At 34.4% G+C, this 12,238-nt stretch overlaps 1 protein-coding gene and 1 long non-coding RNA gene across 3 annotated transcripts in view; both read left to right on the top strand.

The window, feature by feature from the left end:
- Nucleotides 1-1,591, top strand: part of LOC125804591 (uncharacterized) — a 349,596-nt gene extending 348,005 nt beyond the window's left edge. Inside the window, exon 3 of the long non-coding RNA XR_007440710.1 lies at nt 1,552-1,591. This is a non-coding gene — a long non-coding RNA (uncharacterized LOC125804591). The remainder of the gene's footprint in view (nt 1-1,551) is intronic.
- Nucleotides 1,592-1,949: 358 nt separating this feature from the next.
- Nucleotides 1,950-12,238, top strand: part of ulk3 (unc-51 like kinase 3) — a 32,679-nt gene continuing 22,390 nt past the window's right edge. For both annotated transcript variants that reach the window (XM_007251844.4, XM_007251846.4), the window contains exons 1-7: nt 1,950-2,041; nt 3,527-3,656; nt 7,248-7,388; nt 8,276-8,396; nt 9,065-9,160; nt 10,294-10,437; nt 11,822-11,904. In XM_007251844.4, coding sequence (XP_007251906.2) covers nt 3,537-3,656; nt 7,248-7,388; nt 8,276-8,396; nt 9,065-9,160; nt 10,294-10,437; nt 11,822-11,904 — 705 coding nt within the window. In that variant the 5' untranslated portion in view covers nt 1,950-2,041; nt 3,527-3,536. The remainder of the gene's footprint in view (nt 2,042-3,526; nt 3,657-7,247; nt 7,389-8,275; nt 8,397-9,064; nt 9,161-10,293; nt 10,438-11,821; nt 11,905-12,238) is intronic.

The following is a 12,238-nucleotide window of genomic DNA, read 5'->3' as shown; positions in this document are numbered from 1 at the left end:
CAAGAGTGGCATAAAGTTATCCAAAAGCAGTGTGTAAGACTGGTGGTGGAGAACATGCCAAGATTCATGAAAACTGTGATTAAAAACTAAAAATTCCATCAAATATTGATTTCTAAACTCTTAAAACTTTATGAACATGAACTTGTTTTCTTTGCAGTATCTACAAGCTCTGCATCTTTTTTTTATTTCAGCTATTTCTTATTTTCTGCAAATAAATGCTCTAAATGACAATATTTTTATTTGGAATTTGGGAGACATGTTGTCTGTAGTTTATACAATAAAACAACAATGTTCATTTTACTCAAACACATACCTATAAACAGCAAAATCAGAGAAACTGATTCAGAAACTGAAGTTGTGTCTTATTTTTTCCCCAGAGCTGTTTATAGGGGTTTGAACATGTTGATAATAAAAGAGTCTGCAAAACGTATTGGAGTACAATATTAAAATAGTCATTTTTTATATAATAGTAAAATAGTATTTTTGTATTTGAAGTTATTTGTATAATGTAGTAGGAAAAAAACAAGATGTAGTGGAGTTAAAGTAAAAATTTCACCCAAAATTGTATCTTTGAGGACAGATCTGCACTCTCTTTGTATTTTAATCTGGAATAGTTTACTCTACTTGTAAGTAGTGAATATGAGGCGTGTGCGACATCTGGTGGACATTCAGAGTATTGCAGCGTGTGTGCAGCGTAATGAAAACACATGGGTACATTTGATTGTAACACTCCTATTAGAAAGCTTAGGCCACAAAATGTTTTGCTTACATTATGTAAAGAATTTAGTCCTTTAACCCTGTATGAAATTAATTGTATTTTTTAGAGGAAAAATATCATTTTTTATATTCATGTGATATAGCAAACTTAAACATAGATTTTAATGTATCTTATGATGGTCAGATTATAGATGGATGCAACTCCATGCTCAAACCCTGGTTAATCAGCTAATGAGCCCAGCATGATTAAAGCTTATGTAGAAGAGATTTTTTTAACTGACAGTATTTGTAAAAAAAAAAAAAAAAAAAAAGAAGATTTAAAAAATGAATAAAATGTTGAATGTGCTAACATGCTGTGTGTGTTTTAGAGATTTTGGTCTATGTACAGTAAAAAAAAAAAACATGGAAAACTGCATGGAGTTAATTTGGTGCCAAAATGTTTATACAAAAATATTAAATCTGTATTCAAAATTGCAGATTATGTACATATTGGTACAAAAAATAAAGTAGAAAAAAATAGGAGTTCCAGTAGTGAAAAGACAACAATAACAAAATCACAAAAATGAAGGCAACAACTGGCAACATCTAAACACAAGCAATTTTTAAATAACTGCAAAGAATAACAAAGTTACCAAGTATATTTCTTTCAGTTTTGAATTTTCAACGTACAGTTTTTCCTTTTGATTTTTACAATTTTGATTGCAGATTTAATTGTCATAGATTTTACTCTGTAAGCTATTTTTTAGAGTGGAGAGACACACAGTCCAAGCTGCTTCAGGTCTAGTGTGAAGTTTCTACAATCAGCGATGGTTTGGAGAGACATGTCATCTGCAGGTGTTGATCCACTGTGTTTTAATATCAAGTCTAAAGTCAGTGCAGTTTTTTTTCCAGAAAATCTTACAGCACTTCATGCTTCTCTCTGCTAACAACTTTTAGATGCGGATTTCATTTTCCAGCAGGACTTAGCACACTGCCCACACTGATACAAAAAGTACCAATTGGTCTTATATAATATTAAAATTTTCTGAGAAACTTATTTTTAGGTTTTCATTGGCAGTATTCCAAAAATCAACAACATCATACATCAAAAATATTCTATTTTTTTAGGTAACCTGGATATTTTATCTAGAATATTTATTAGACAGTTTTATTAATGGTGGGAGTGTTCAGTGGAGATGTGAAGCGTGGCCGGTAGGTGGCAGCACTGGGGCGCAGTTTTCGCTGCGTGCTGACGTCATTTTCAGCTGACAGTAAGCATGCACAGGAAGAAAACATCGGGCTGCAGTTCATCCAGCTGAAGCGGCTCTTTACCCCAGAAAGGAAGGTAAAACAGCTCAGAAACAGCCATATTTACAGATTTAAACCCTCCCTGTGGGACTACAGTGAAGCTGCGGTATTGGTCAGCCTGTTATTCAGTTATCTAGCTGAGCGCTGAAGCGGAAATACTGTATTTTATATATTCATGACTCCAGAATGATGTAACTTAGTTAACCTAACTAGTAAACAAGCTAACTAACCTATTTATTTAATGAGCTGTTGCTTATTTATTCAAGCCAATTTCAGCTTTGTTTAGACAGCACAGGGTCTTCAGGGTAAACAGGGTAACTCCAGAAGAAAGGTTCTGTCTGTCTGTCTGTGGGCTTTATAAATACAGTGATATTAAAACATTTGGGTACCCCGGACCTTTTTTATAATTTTTCTTTATAAATCATTGATTGTTCAGATGAGCAATTTCAGTTAAATATATAATATAGCAGATGAACACAGTGATATCTGTGAAGTGATTTACAAAAAGTGTGAAATTCTTTAAACTAAATTAGGCAGGTGTATAAATTTGGGCTCGCCAAAAGAAAAATTACATCAATATTTAGCATATCCTCCTTTTGCAGAAATAACAGCCTCTAAACTTTTCCTATAGCTTCCAATGAGAGTCTGGCTTCTGGTTGAAGGTACTTTGGATCCTTCTTCTTTATAAAACATCTCCAGTTCAGTCAGGTTTGATGGTTTCTGAGCATAAATAGCCCCTTTAAATCACATCACAGATTTTTAGTAATAATATTCAGGTCTGGAGACTGAGATGATCTGAGATGATCATTCCAGAATGTTGTACTTGTTCCTCTGCACTAGTGCTTTAGTAGATTTTGAGCAGTGTTTAGGGTCGTTGTCTTGTTGAAGGATCCAGCCCCAGCGCTTTAACTTTCTCACTGATTCTTCAACACTGTTCTTAAGAATCTGCTGATATTGACTGGAATCCATGCGATTCTTAACTTAACAAGATTCCCAGTACCTGCACTGATCACACAGCCCCACAGCGTGATGGAACCATAGCAATCTTAGCAAGTCAAATTCTAATTTTAAAGCAATAAATCTTTTTTCTCCCCTGATAAGAGTTTTTTGTCTTTCTAAGCACTGTAAGAGTTAGATTATTTATGAAATAATTATCTTACTTAGTCTTACTTAGAAGAGACTCAGTTTTACTTCACTCATTTTGAGACTTTGCGGTTGCTTTTTAAAGAAATCTTACTAAGAAAAAAATGATTTTATTTAAAGAGAACACAAAAGCATTTTATACACACATAAACTGAAAGGAACTACAGATTTAACATATTGTATTGAATTAATCATTATTTGTATTTGTAGTCATTTTGATAATGTATTTGAGTAAAATGTAATAAATATGAGTTTGAAATGTATTGAAATTATATGTAAATACTAAAGTACAAGCTACTAAGTACAGTGGGATTACATGTACTTCATTACTGTCCAGCACTGTGTAATGTAGTGTATTTATGTATCTGGATCTTGGCAGGAGCTGGTGGATGTGTCCTGTCCAGGGAAGCATGGCCTCGAGCTTTGCCCCACCGAAGCTCGCTGACTTCATTCTGACTGAGAAACTTGGGAGTGGCACCTATGCTACCGTCTACAAAGCCTACAGGAAGGTGGGTGGGATATAGTTTAAATAGGCCCATGTTTGAGAAACATATCCAATATTTAGACAGTGCTTCTACTTAGAGCTGCTTTCACTGCTTTAAAATGTGCCCACTGCTGACACATGTGTGATTTCTGTGCACACAGCTCAATTCCCAGTGGCAAGCTTTCGATAGAAAGCTTTAATCTCCCAGCATTGGGCTGTAGGGCAGTGGAACTGTGTGGAACTGTGTTTTCTGAAATGATTGAGCTCAATCTGCTACTTCTGCAATGAGCTGGAGTGGCGGAATGACTGAGGTGCTGCTAATTTAGATGAATGCAATCAGATTCTTATATCTAGAGTAAAATACTAGTGTTACATCTAGCCTAAAGCCCTGCCAGCAGCCAGTAAATGAGTAAATGAGGAATACTGACTCTTATTAGGCTTGATTTCAGAGAAAACACTGAATATATACTGTGGTTTTGCACTTTTTGGTGTGAGGATTTGATTGTGCTCACTCACTGTAGAAGCTAGTGAAGTCAACCCAAAAGTATGGGATGGAGCATCATGGAACACTTGATGCTGTGGGGGGTGGGGTAAGGGGGGAGGGGGCTCTATACCCCTCTATCCCATTCCTGGTATGAAGTACGCTGCCAATTAGGGCTGTGTATTTGCAAGAACATGGCTATACGATATGTATCATAATACAGGGGTAACGACAAAACACAACACAAAATGAACCTATGTCTGACAACAATCTTCACATGTAAACTAATAATTCGATTCGTTTTTAAGATTCAGTACAAAATTACAAAACAAAATATTATGATACTTTGATATATTGATATTTTCTTACAACCCTTACACAGCCAGTAGGTTTATGTTAACTTTTATTGTAGTAAAACATGATAAAAAAGTACTTACCTTTGATGAATAGCACACCTCCATTCTCCCACAGTGTTCCAAGATCCAGAAATTTTAACAGTTTGTTTAAACACCCTTCAGACTGGGTGACACAGGCTTAATTTGCCCTGATAAATCGCTTTTCCACCATTATTCAGGCTCAAAGTAGCTCTACACCTCCTTGTTAGAATCTGGAGAGCCTTGACATTTAAAACAAGGCATTAATAACTTAAAAAGTGCCCAAGAAGCTTATTAAAAACACTGTTTACCCATAATGCTAACTTCAGCTCCAAGCGCCGCCATTACTCATGGCACCGGCTGCTATATACATAGACTCCGCATAGTGTAGCAGCTGGCATCAGCTTCTTGTGCACCTTTTTAAGTTATTAATGCCTCGTTTAAAATGTCAAGGCTTTCCAGATTTCATTTTCATTTCATTTTCCGGATTTTCAATTTTTGGATCTCGGAACGCTGTGGGAGAACGGAGATGTGCTATTCATCAAAGGTTTGTACTTTTATCATGTTTTACTACAACAAAAGTCCATTTTCCACTAGAGTTTTCCTTTAAGTATATATCAGTTGTAATTGACCTATATTTAAATACAACTTAAAAGTATTAGATTGTGCTTTTGAGGGCTTTTTTCATATACGTTTTTCAAACTCAAGTACAATTAAGAATGGGTTATTTTAAACATCATTTTTAACACACTTTAAGTATATTGTAAATGTACTACTTTGCGTATTGTCATTAAGTATATTAAAAAGATGCTTATTCTTAACCTAATTTAACATATTTTAATGCTCTTAACTATACTTCCTTCTCACAAGGGTAGCTGAATATATTTATTAATAGAGGTGTTCACAAACATTTGGATATGACATGGAGTAAAACATACAGTTAGTGTCTGCAGCACTAAATGAGTCAAACCCTGTGGTTTAAACTCTGTGGTTGATTCATATTCATAGTTTAATGAAACCTATTAGGTCACATGACAGTCTTTGAAGAGTATGGGTGTGAAATGCTATGATGTGGCTGTTTTGACAGAGATATAAATAGCTGATATATCTGTCATAGGCCAACTCACACCCGCACAAGCACACACACAGATTAATAACATTACTAAACGGATTGTCATAACTTTGGGATCCAAAGTGCAAAAGTCCAGTCATATTGACCCTTATTAATAAAGAAACAATTGTGTATGATTATATTAAATCATAAAATGACAGCATTGTAATTCCAATTTAATTGCTCAATTTCATCTGTACAGTTGTACAGTACTAGACTGCAACATTTTCAAGATTCAGCATCTATTTTATTATCAATAACATAATAGTTGTTTTCCTTACAAAAGTTACAAACCTACAATAGATGCACTTTTTAGTTATGTGCTCACACATATATACCAAGGCTGAATCTTTTAAAGTTCTTTTTAAAGATATGCTTCTTTATCACATAAATGAAATATCTTATATCATATATAATAGAAATACTGTCAATCTGATACAACTGATAAGAAAAATTGTGCAGTTTCCACATTATGAACTATAGAAAATGTCCAGAAGATCAGGACTGCAGCGTTTAGCTGAGGATTATTTGTGTCAGGGGGATTCTCATTACAGAAAATGCTCCCTGTTGTTTGGGAAAGGGGCGGGGCCTGTGTAGTAAGACATGATATAACCCAATGTGAATTCTCTGACCTGCTCTATTCACACACTATTTGCTTAGTTTTAGTCTTCTGCCTAAATGTCTGATAGATTTTAGTCATTTAGTTCTTAGTTTTAGTCTAGTTGTATTCAATAAAAACTGAAAACATTGTAGTCCAATTTTATTCAAAACATTTAGTCTAATTTTAGTCAATTTAAAGGTACAGTTCAATTAACTCTACATGTATTTTTAATTATTTTACAGTTTTATATTTGTGTTATTATTAGTGATATTTCATTTATTGCAAGCTTTTATTAAAACAATAGCATTTAAGTTTTGTTGTGTTTTACTATGCCAATATTAAATAGTTTTAAAACTACTGAGCTATGTAGACAGTGAGACAAGTAAAGGCAAGTGGCCAGTAGTGGGAGCTTTTTTTTCAAGCGTTTCTTGAATCAGGTGGGAAGCAGTTATTTCGTACGTTTTTTTCTGTTGTTTTAAATGTGTTTTTCTGATGCAACTTTAAATAACATCAATTTCAATGCAAAAACTTTTTTTTAATGTTTTTTGTTTTATGATGTAATGTGACATTAATGAATATAATCTTCATCCATTGACTTCCATTGAATGTTAAAAAGTTTTTCCACCTTCTGCTGCGAAGTTATTATTTTGGAGATAAAAGGTTTTTGCATGACAGCACGATATGGAAATTTCTCTTCCTGTTATCTGACATATTTGAGTTCATACTGTAGATGGATATACAGTCCCATCCAAAAGTATTGGAACAGCGAGTCCAATCCATTTATTTCTGCTGTAGACTGAAAACATTTGGGTTTGACATTAAAAGATTAACATTTCAGCTTGTATTTCCAGGTATTTACATTTGGATCTGATGCACAGTTCAGAAGATAGCACCTTATATCTGAACCCACCCATTTTTATTGTGTTAGCACACTAATCATTGTGTAAAATTATCCAATTAGTATTTTGGGGGAAATCAAATTGTGATCTGATTCCCAGAAGTACATGAAGCAAAGTGTGAACAGACTGTTTGTTTGTTGGTTTGTTTAGACTGACAGCAGAGAGGCGGTGGCCGTGAAGGTGGTCAGTAAGAAGAGTCTGAACAAAGCTTCTATGGAGAACCTTCTGACGGAGATAGAGATCCTGAAGACAGTGCGCCACCCACATATTGTGCAGCTTAAAGACTTCCAGGTACACAGTTCCTGTTACATGATGTGTAACACAGTGTCTGGAGCTGAAATAGATCCCTGTGTACATTTCAATGGTGTGGCATATTGTATTATACACACTTATCTTGCCATACATTTTAAAACTATTACAAAAGTGGATTGTTATAGTAGCTCTAAGGGTTTTAAGGGTATTTTCTCGTGTAATCATTTATTTTTTAACTTTACACCAATCAAGCATATTATTATGACGATCTCCTTGTTTCTAAACCCATTGTACATATTATCAGCTCCACTGAATGCATAAGACACTATGTAGTTTTATAATTACAGACAGTATTCCTGTATCTGTTTCTCTGTACAATTTATTACACTCTTTTCATTCTGTTCTTCATTGATCGGGACCCCACAGGACTAGGGCTGCACGATTTTGGAAAAGTTTAACATTACAATGTTTTTTTTTTTTTTTTGACGATATATATTGTGATATTAAACAATGCAGGACATGTGACTTTTCCAGTCTCGCCCCCACCTGCGTGAGCGCTTAAAATCCGAAGAAAAAAGCAAAACAACAATAATGGGCCTTTTAGTGGGGCATTTAAATGACTTGATTTTGGCGTGATTTTGGATGTAACTGGAAATATTTGAGGGGCCCTAAATCCCAAAACTTTAGCTTAAATCATCATTTAAAAAGTGCTTTTTGTATTTATTTAGGTTATCTTTGGATGATATTAATGTTTGTTTAATAATCAGAAAGAGTGAAGTAAAAAGCAGAAACAAGATATATATATAAAATATGTAAATACATTTTCACAGCACTTAATATTTTTACATACCATAGTTATAAATCAGTGAAATGGTTAAAGTAGAGCTGCAGTTAAACGTGTGTGTGTGTGTGTGTGTGTGTTGCAGTGGGACAGTGAGAATATCTACCTCATTCTGGAGTGGTGCTCGGGGGGAGATCTGTCCCGCTTTATCCGGAGCCGCCGGATCCTGCCTGAGAGAGTGGCTAGACGTTTTCTACAGCAGATAGGTAACATACTTTTCACAAATTAGGGTTAGTAGGACTGTAATTCAGTGAAAGCGCTGTGACCCAGTTAGTGTGAGTCCGGGCCAATTTTCACATTTAAGGTTGGAGTGAGTGATCACTAGGAAGTCCAGCTCCAGATATAGGCATGCAGCATCTATGACACTAATCTATGGTTATGAGTTTACAGTACTTTTGAACTATATTAGCCTCAAAACTCTAGTATAATACTAAAGAAGCACACTTTGAACACTTAATTGATGACTGATTGACTAGACGCTCTAGTTCTTGAGGATCTTAATTGAACTGTTGTTTATTTCCATTATATGACCAAATTATATATATATATTTTTAGCATTTTTCCTTTTCCTTCCTTTTTTAATTATTTTTTATTTTATTTTAAGTATTTCAGTTTTTCACTGTGCAGCTTTTCTACATTCCTGTTTCAAAAAACTAAAAGCAATTTTAGGCATGCTGAGGAAGGTTTTGTCCAACAGGTGGCGCTGCTGTTCTGCTTCTTGTTGATTCTATAAAAGGCCTGTTTAAACCAGACCTAATCCCTGGCCAATAAACACCTTGTTTGAGTGTTTACTGACATTTTATGAACAGAAACACCTTTTATTGTTACCATTTTCACCCACTAATGCTTTTATTGAACTTTTCTGTGTCTCTAGCCTGCTCTCTGAAGTTTCTCCATGAGAGGAACATCTCCCATCTGGACCTCAAACCCCAGAACATTCTACTTAGTGGCAGCGTGCTGAAATTAGCAGGTAAATATCGCTACCACTTCCTCTTCCTACAAATGAATAAAATTACAGTACTAGTCAAATGTTTGGACATGCCTTCACATTTAATATTTTTTTTATTTTGTTTTTATATTAAAAACATGAAATCAATAAAGGAACACATAAGGAATGATGTAGTAAACTGTACAAAAAAGTGTTTATCCTCCACATTAATCCCCCGATCCAAAGCTGATGAACTGAGATGGTGATTTGAGGTGATTTGGGATGAGTTGGAGCTTCACAGCGTGAAGAAAAAGCAGCAGCTATTTTTCAGCACCTCCAGAAACTCCTTCAAGACACTGAGAAAATTATTCTTAGAAGAATCTAAAGTATAAAACATATTCTGTTTTGTTTAACACTTTATGTTTACAGTATAATTCAGCATGTGTTCTTGTATAACTTTAATATAGTCTTCAATATTACATTTACAATGTAAAAAAAAATCATAAATGAAAGAAAGCAAAGTGAAGCCGATAAGGTGTGTCCAAACAGGTACTGCATATGGACATTTTTGTAATGATTGCATCTTCAATTGACATTGTGCATTTTCTTTACCCTTTGAGTCAGGGTTATCAGGGTTGTCAATCTCTGTTTTCTGAAAACGTTGCATGTTTTTTGGGGACAGCTCTGGATAAAATTAAGAGACCAAATCAGTTTCTCTGAGTTTGCTATTTATAGGTATATGTTTGAGTAAAAAGAAAATTGTTTTATTCCATAAACTATAGACTACGTTTCTCCCACATTCACAAATAAAAATATTGTCATTTAGAGCATTTATTTGCAGAATAGTTCAGAAATCAATATTTGGTGGAATAAACCTGTTTTTTATCACAGTTTTCATGCATCTTGGCATGTCCTCCTCCACCAGTCTTACACACTGCTTTTGGATAACTTTATGCCTTTACTCCTGGTGCAAAAATTCAAGCAGTTCAGCTTGGTTTGATGGCTTGTGATCATCCATCTTCCTCTTGATTATATTCCAGAGATTTCCAATTTTGTAAAATCAAAGGAGCTTAACATTTTTGAAGTGGTCTCTTATTTTTTGTATTAGTAAATTATGATACTTTGAAGGAAATACTCTGTACATGTCTGAAAGGGTTCTCTCTCTCTGTTTATAGATTTCGGCTTTGCTCAGTACATGTCTCCGTGGGATGAGCAGAGTGCTCTGAGGGGCTCTCCTCTCTACATGGCTCCAGAGATGGTGTGCAGGCGACAGTATGACGCCAGAGTGGACCTCTGGTCTGTAGGGGTCATCCTATATGGTGAGACGGGATTGGGCGTGCTGTGTTATTTCTGTCTGCGTCACAATTGTGTACCACATTATGATATTTTAAAGTATACACTATATACTAATCTTAATAGTGCAGGTTTGGCAGGTTAGTACATGAAGTATAAGAGAACTAACCTGTCTTGTACTAACAGAAAGTGCTTAAGCGAACATACAGTAACAGTTTTTGTTGTAAATTAATACTAAAGTTGTCTAAACTATGAAGAAAAACGTATAGAACGTATAGAATTGTTAAAATAAAAACTGTTAAAGAAAGATATGTTTTATATTTTAGATTCTTCAAAGTAGCATCTCTTGTTTAATTGTCAGCTTTGCACATCTTGGCTGTTTTTTCTTAGTCAGCTTTGAGGAAGCCACCTGGAATTCAGGCTTTCAGTTAACAGCTGTGCTGAACTTGTCAAGAGTTAATTATTGAATTTCTTGTCTCTTAATGTGTTTGAGAGCATCAGTTGTAAAGTTGTGAAGAGGTAGAGTTACAGGTATACAGTGAACAGCTCTATTTGACTAATGTTCTAATCCATATTATGACATGAATTACTTAAAATATGAAGAACATAGTAGAAATTATCCTCAGGTGCAGTCTGAAAGACAATCAAAAACATTATGATGAAACTGGCACTTATCATGACTGTCCCAAGAGAGAAAGACCAAGAGTTATCTCTGTTGGACAAAATTAGTACATCAGAGTTACCAGCCTCAAAAACAGCAAATTAACAACACCCCAGAGTATTATACAGAGTATTTTGGTTTGTTCAACATTTTTTAAGTTATTATATGATTTATTATAAGTTCCTTCATACTCTGAATGAATAATGAATCAAAAAATAAAATAAAATAAAAACATTGACCTTTGAGTGGTACTTTTGAGTGTCCCTGTAATTCTTTTTACACTGCACTTGTACTGTTGTGAATTGTGGGAAAATGGTGTCCTTCATAATCACATTTAAAACACAATCTCTTCTGAGAATGTATTGCGGATATTCATGTACTGTTAGCTTTGACACTTTTATTTATTGAATATACTACTAATTTCTCAGATAGTAGTAATTGTAGTGATTAGTGGTTGATTGGGACAAACCCTCTGATTCATAGCTAAAGCCTCCCTGTTAATATTCTGGAAGTTGAATTGAAAGGCAAAACCAAACACAAGTAGAATGCAATGCTTTGGCATTTGTGTATTCAGTTAGGCAAGACCTTCATGATGTCTGAAGGTTGCTTCTGTAGTTTTATACTGTTTAAAATGCCAGTTGACTGAATCTAGTTTACATCAGGTCAGTGTTTAAAGTACTCCTGAATCATATTGAATATGGGGTCTGATTGTTTAGTACAATATATTTTTTGTGTGTTTTGCCCCTCAGAGACGTTATTTGGCCGAGCGCCATTTGCATCCCGCTCCTTTGCTGAACTTGAAGAGAAAATCCGTAGTGATAAACCTATAGAGGTGAGATCAGCCTATTGAGGTAAAACATTTCTTTCTCTTAAATTACAGTGTAAAATACATATATAGCATCAGAACCAGAGGTGGAAAAAGTACTGAAAATTGTAATTAGGTAAAAGTACCTTTGTACCTTTACTTTGCTAAAATTAGTAAAAGCAAAGTAAGTAAAAGTACCCATCTAAAAATCTACTCGAGTAAAAGTAAAAAAGTACTCAAAAAAATGTACTTTGAGTAAAAGTTACATAGTTACTTTTAATTATTTGATGTAAAAAAAATGTACAACAATCATATAGGTATAACTGTATTTTTATAGTTTTACCGTTCATTATTATTTTTT

This window comes from Astyanax mexicanus, chromosome 9 (assembly GCF_023375975.1).
Source record: "Astyanax mexicanus isolate ESR-SI-001 chromosome 9, AstMex3_surface, whole genome shotgun sequence".
Classification (NCBI taxonomy): domain Eukaryota; kingdom Metazoa; phylum Chordata; class Actinopteri; order Characiformes; family Acestrorhamphidae; genus Astyanax; species Astyanax mexicanus.
The sequence above is the reverse complement of the archived record's forward strand: the minus strand, read 5'-3'. Positions and strand labels throughout refer to the sequence as shown.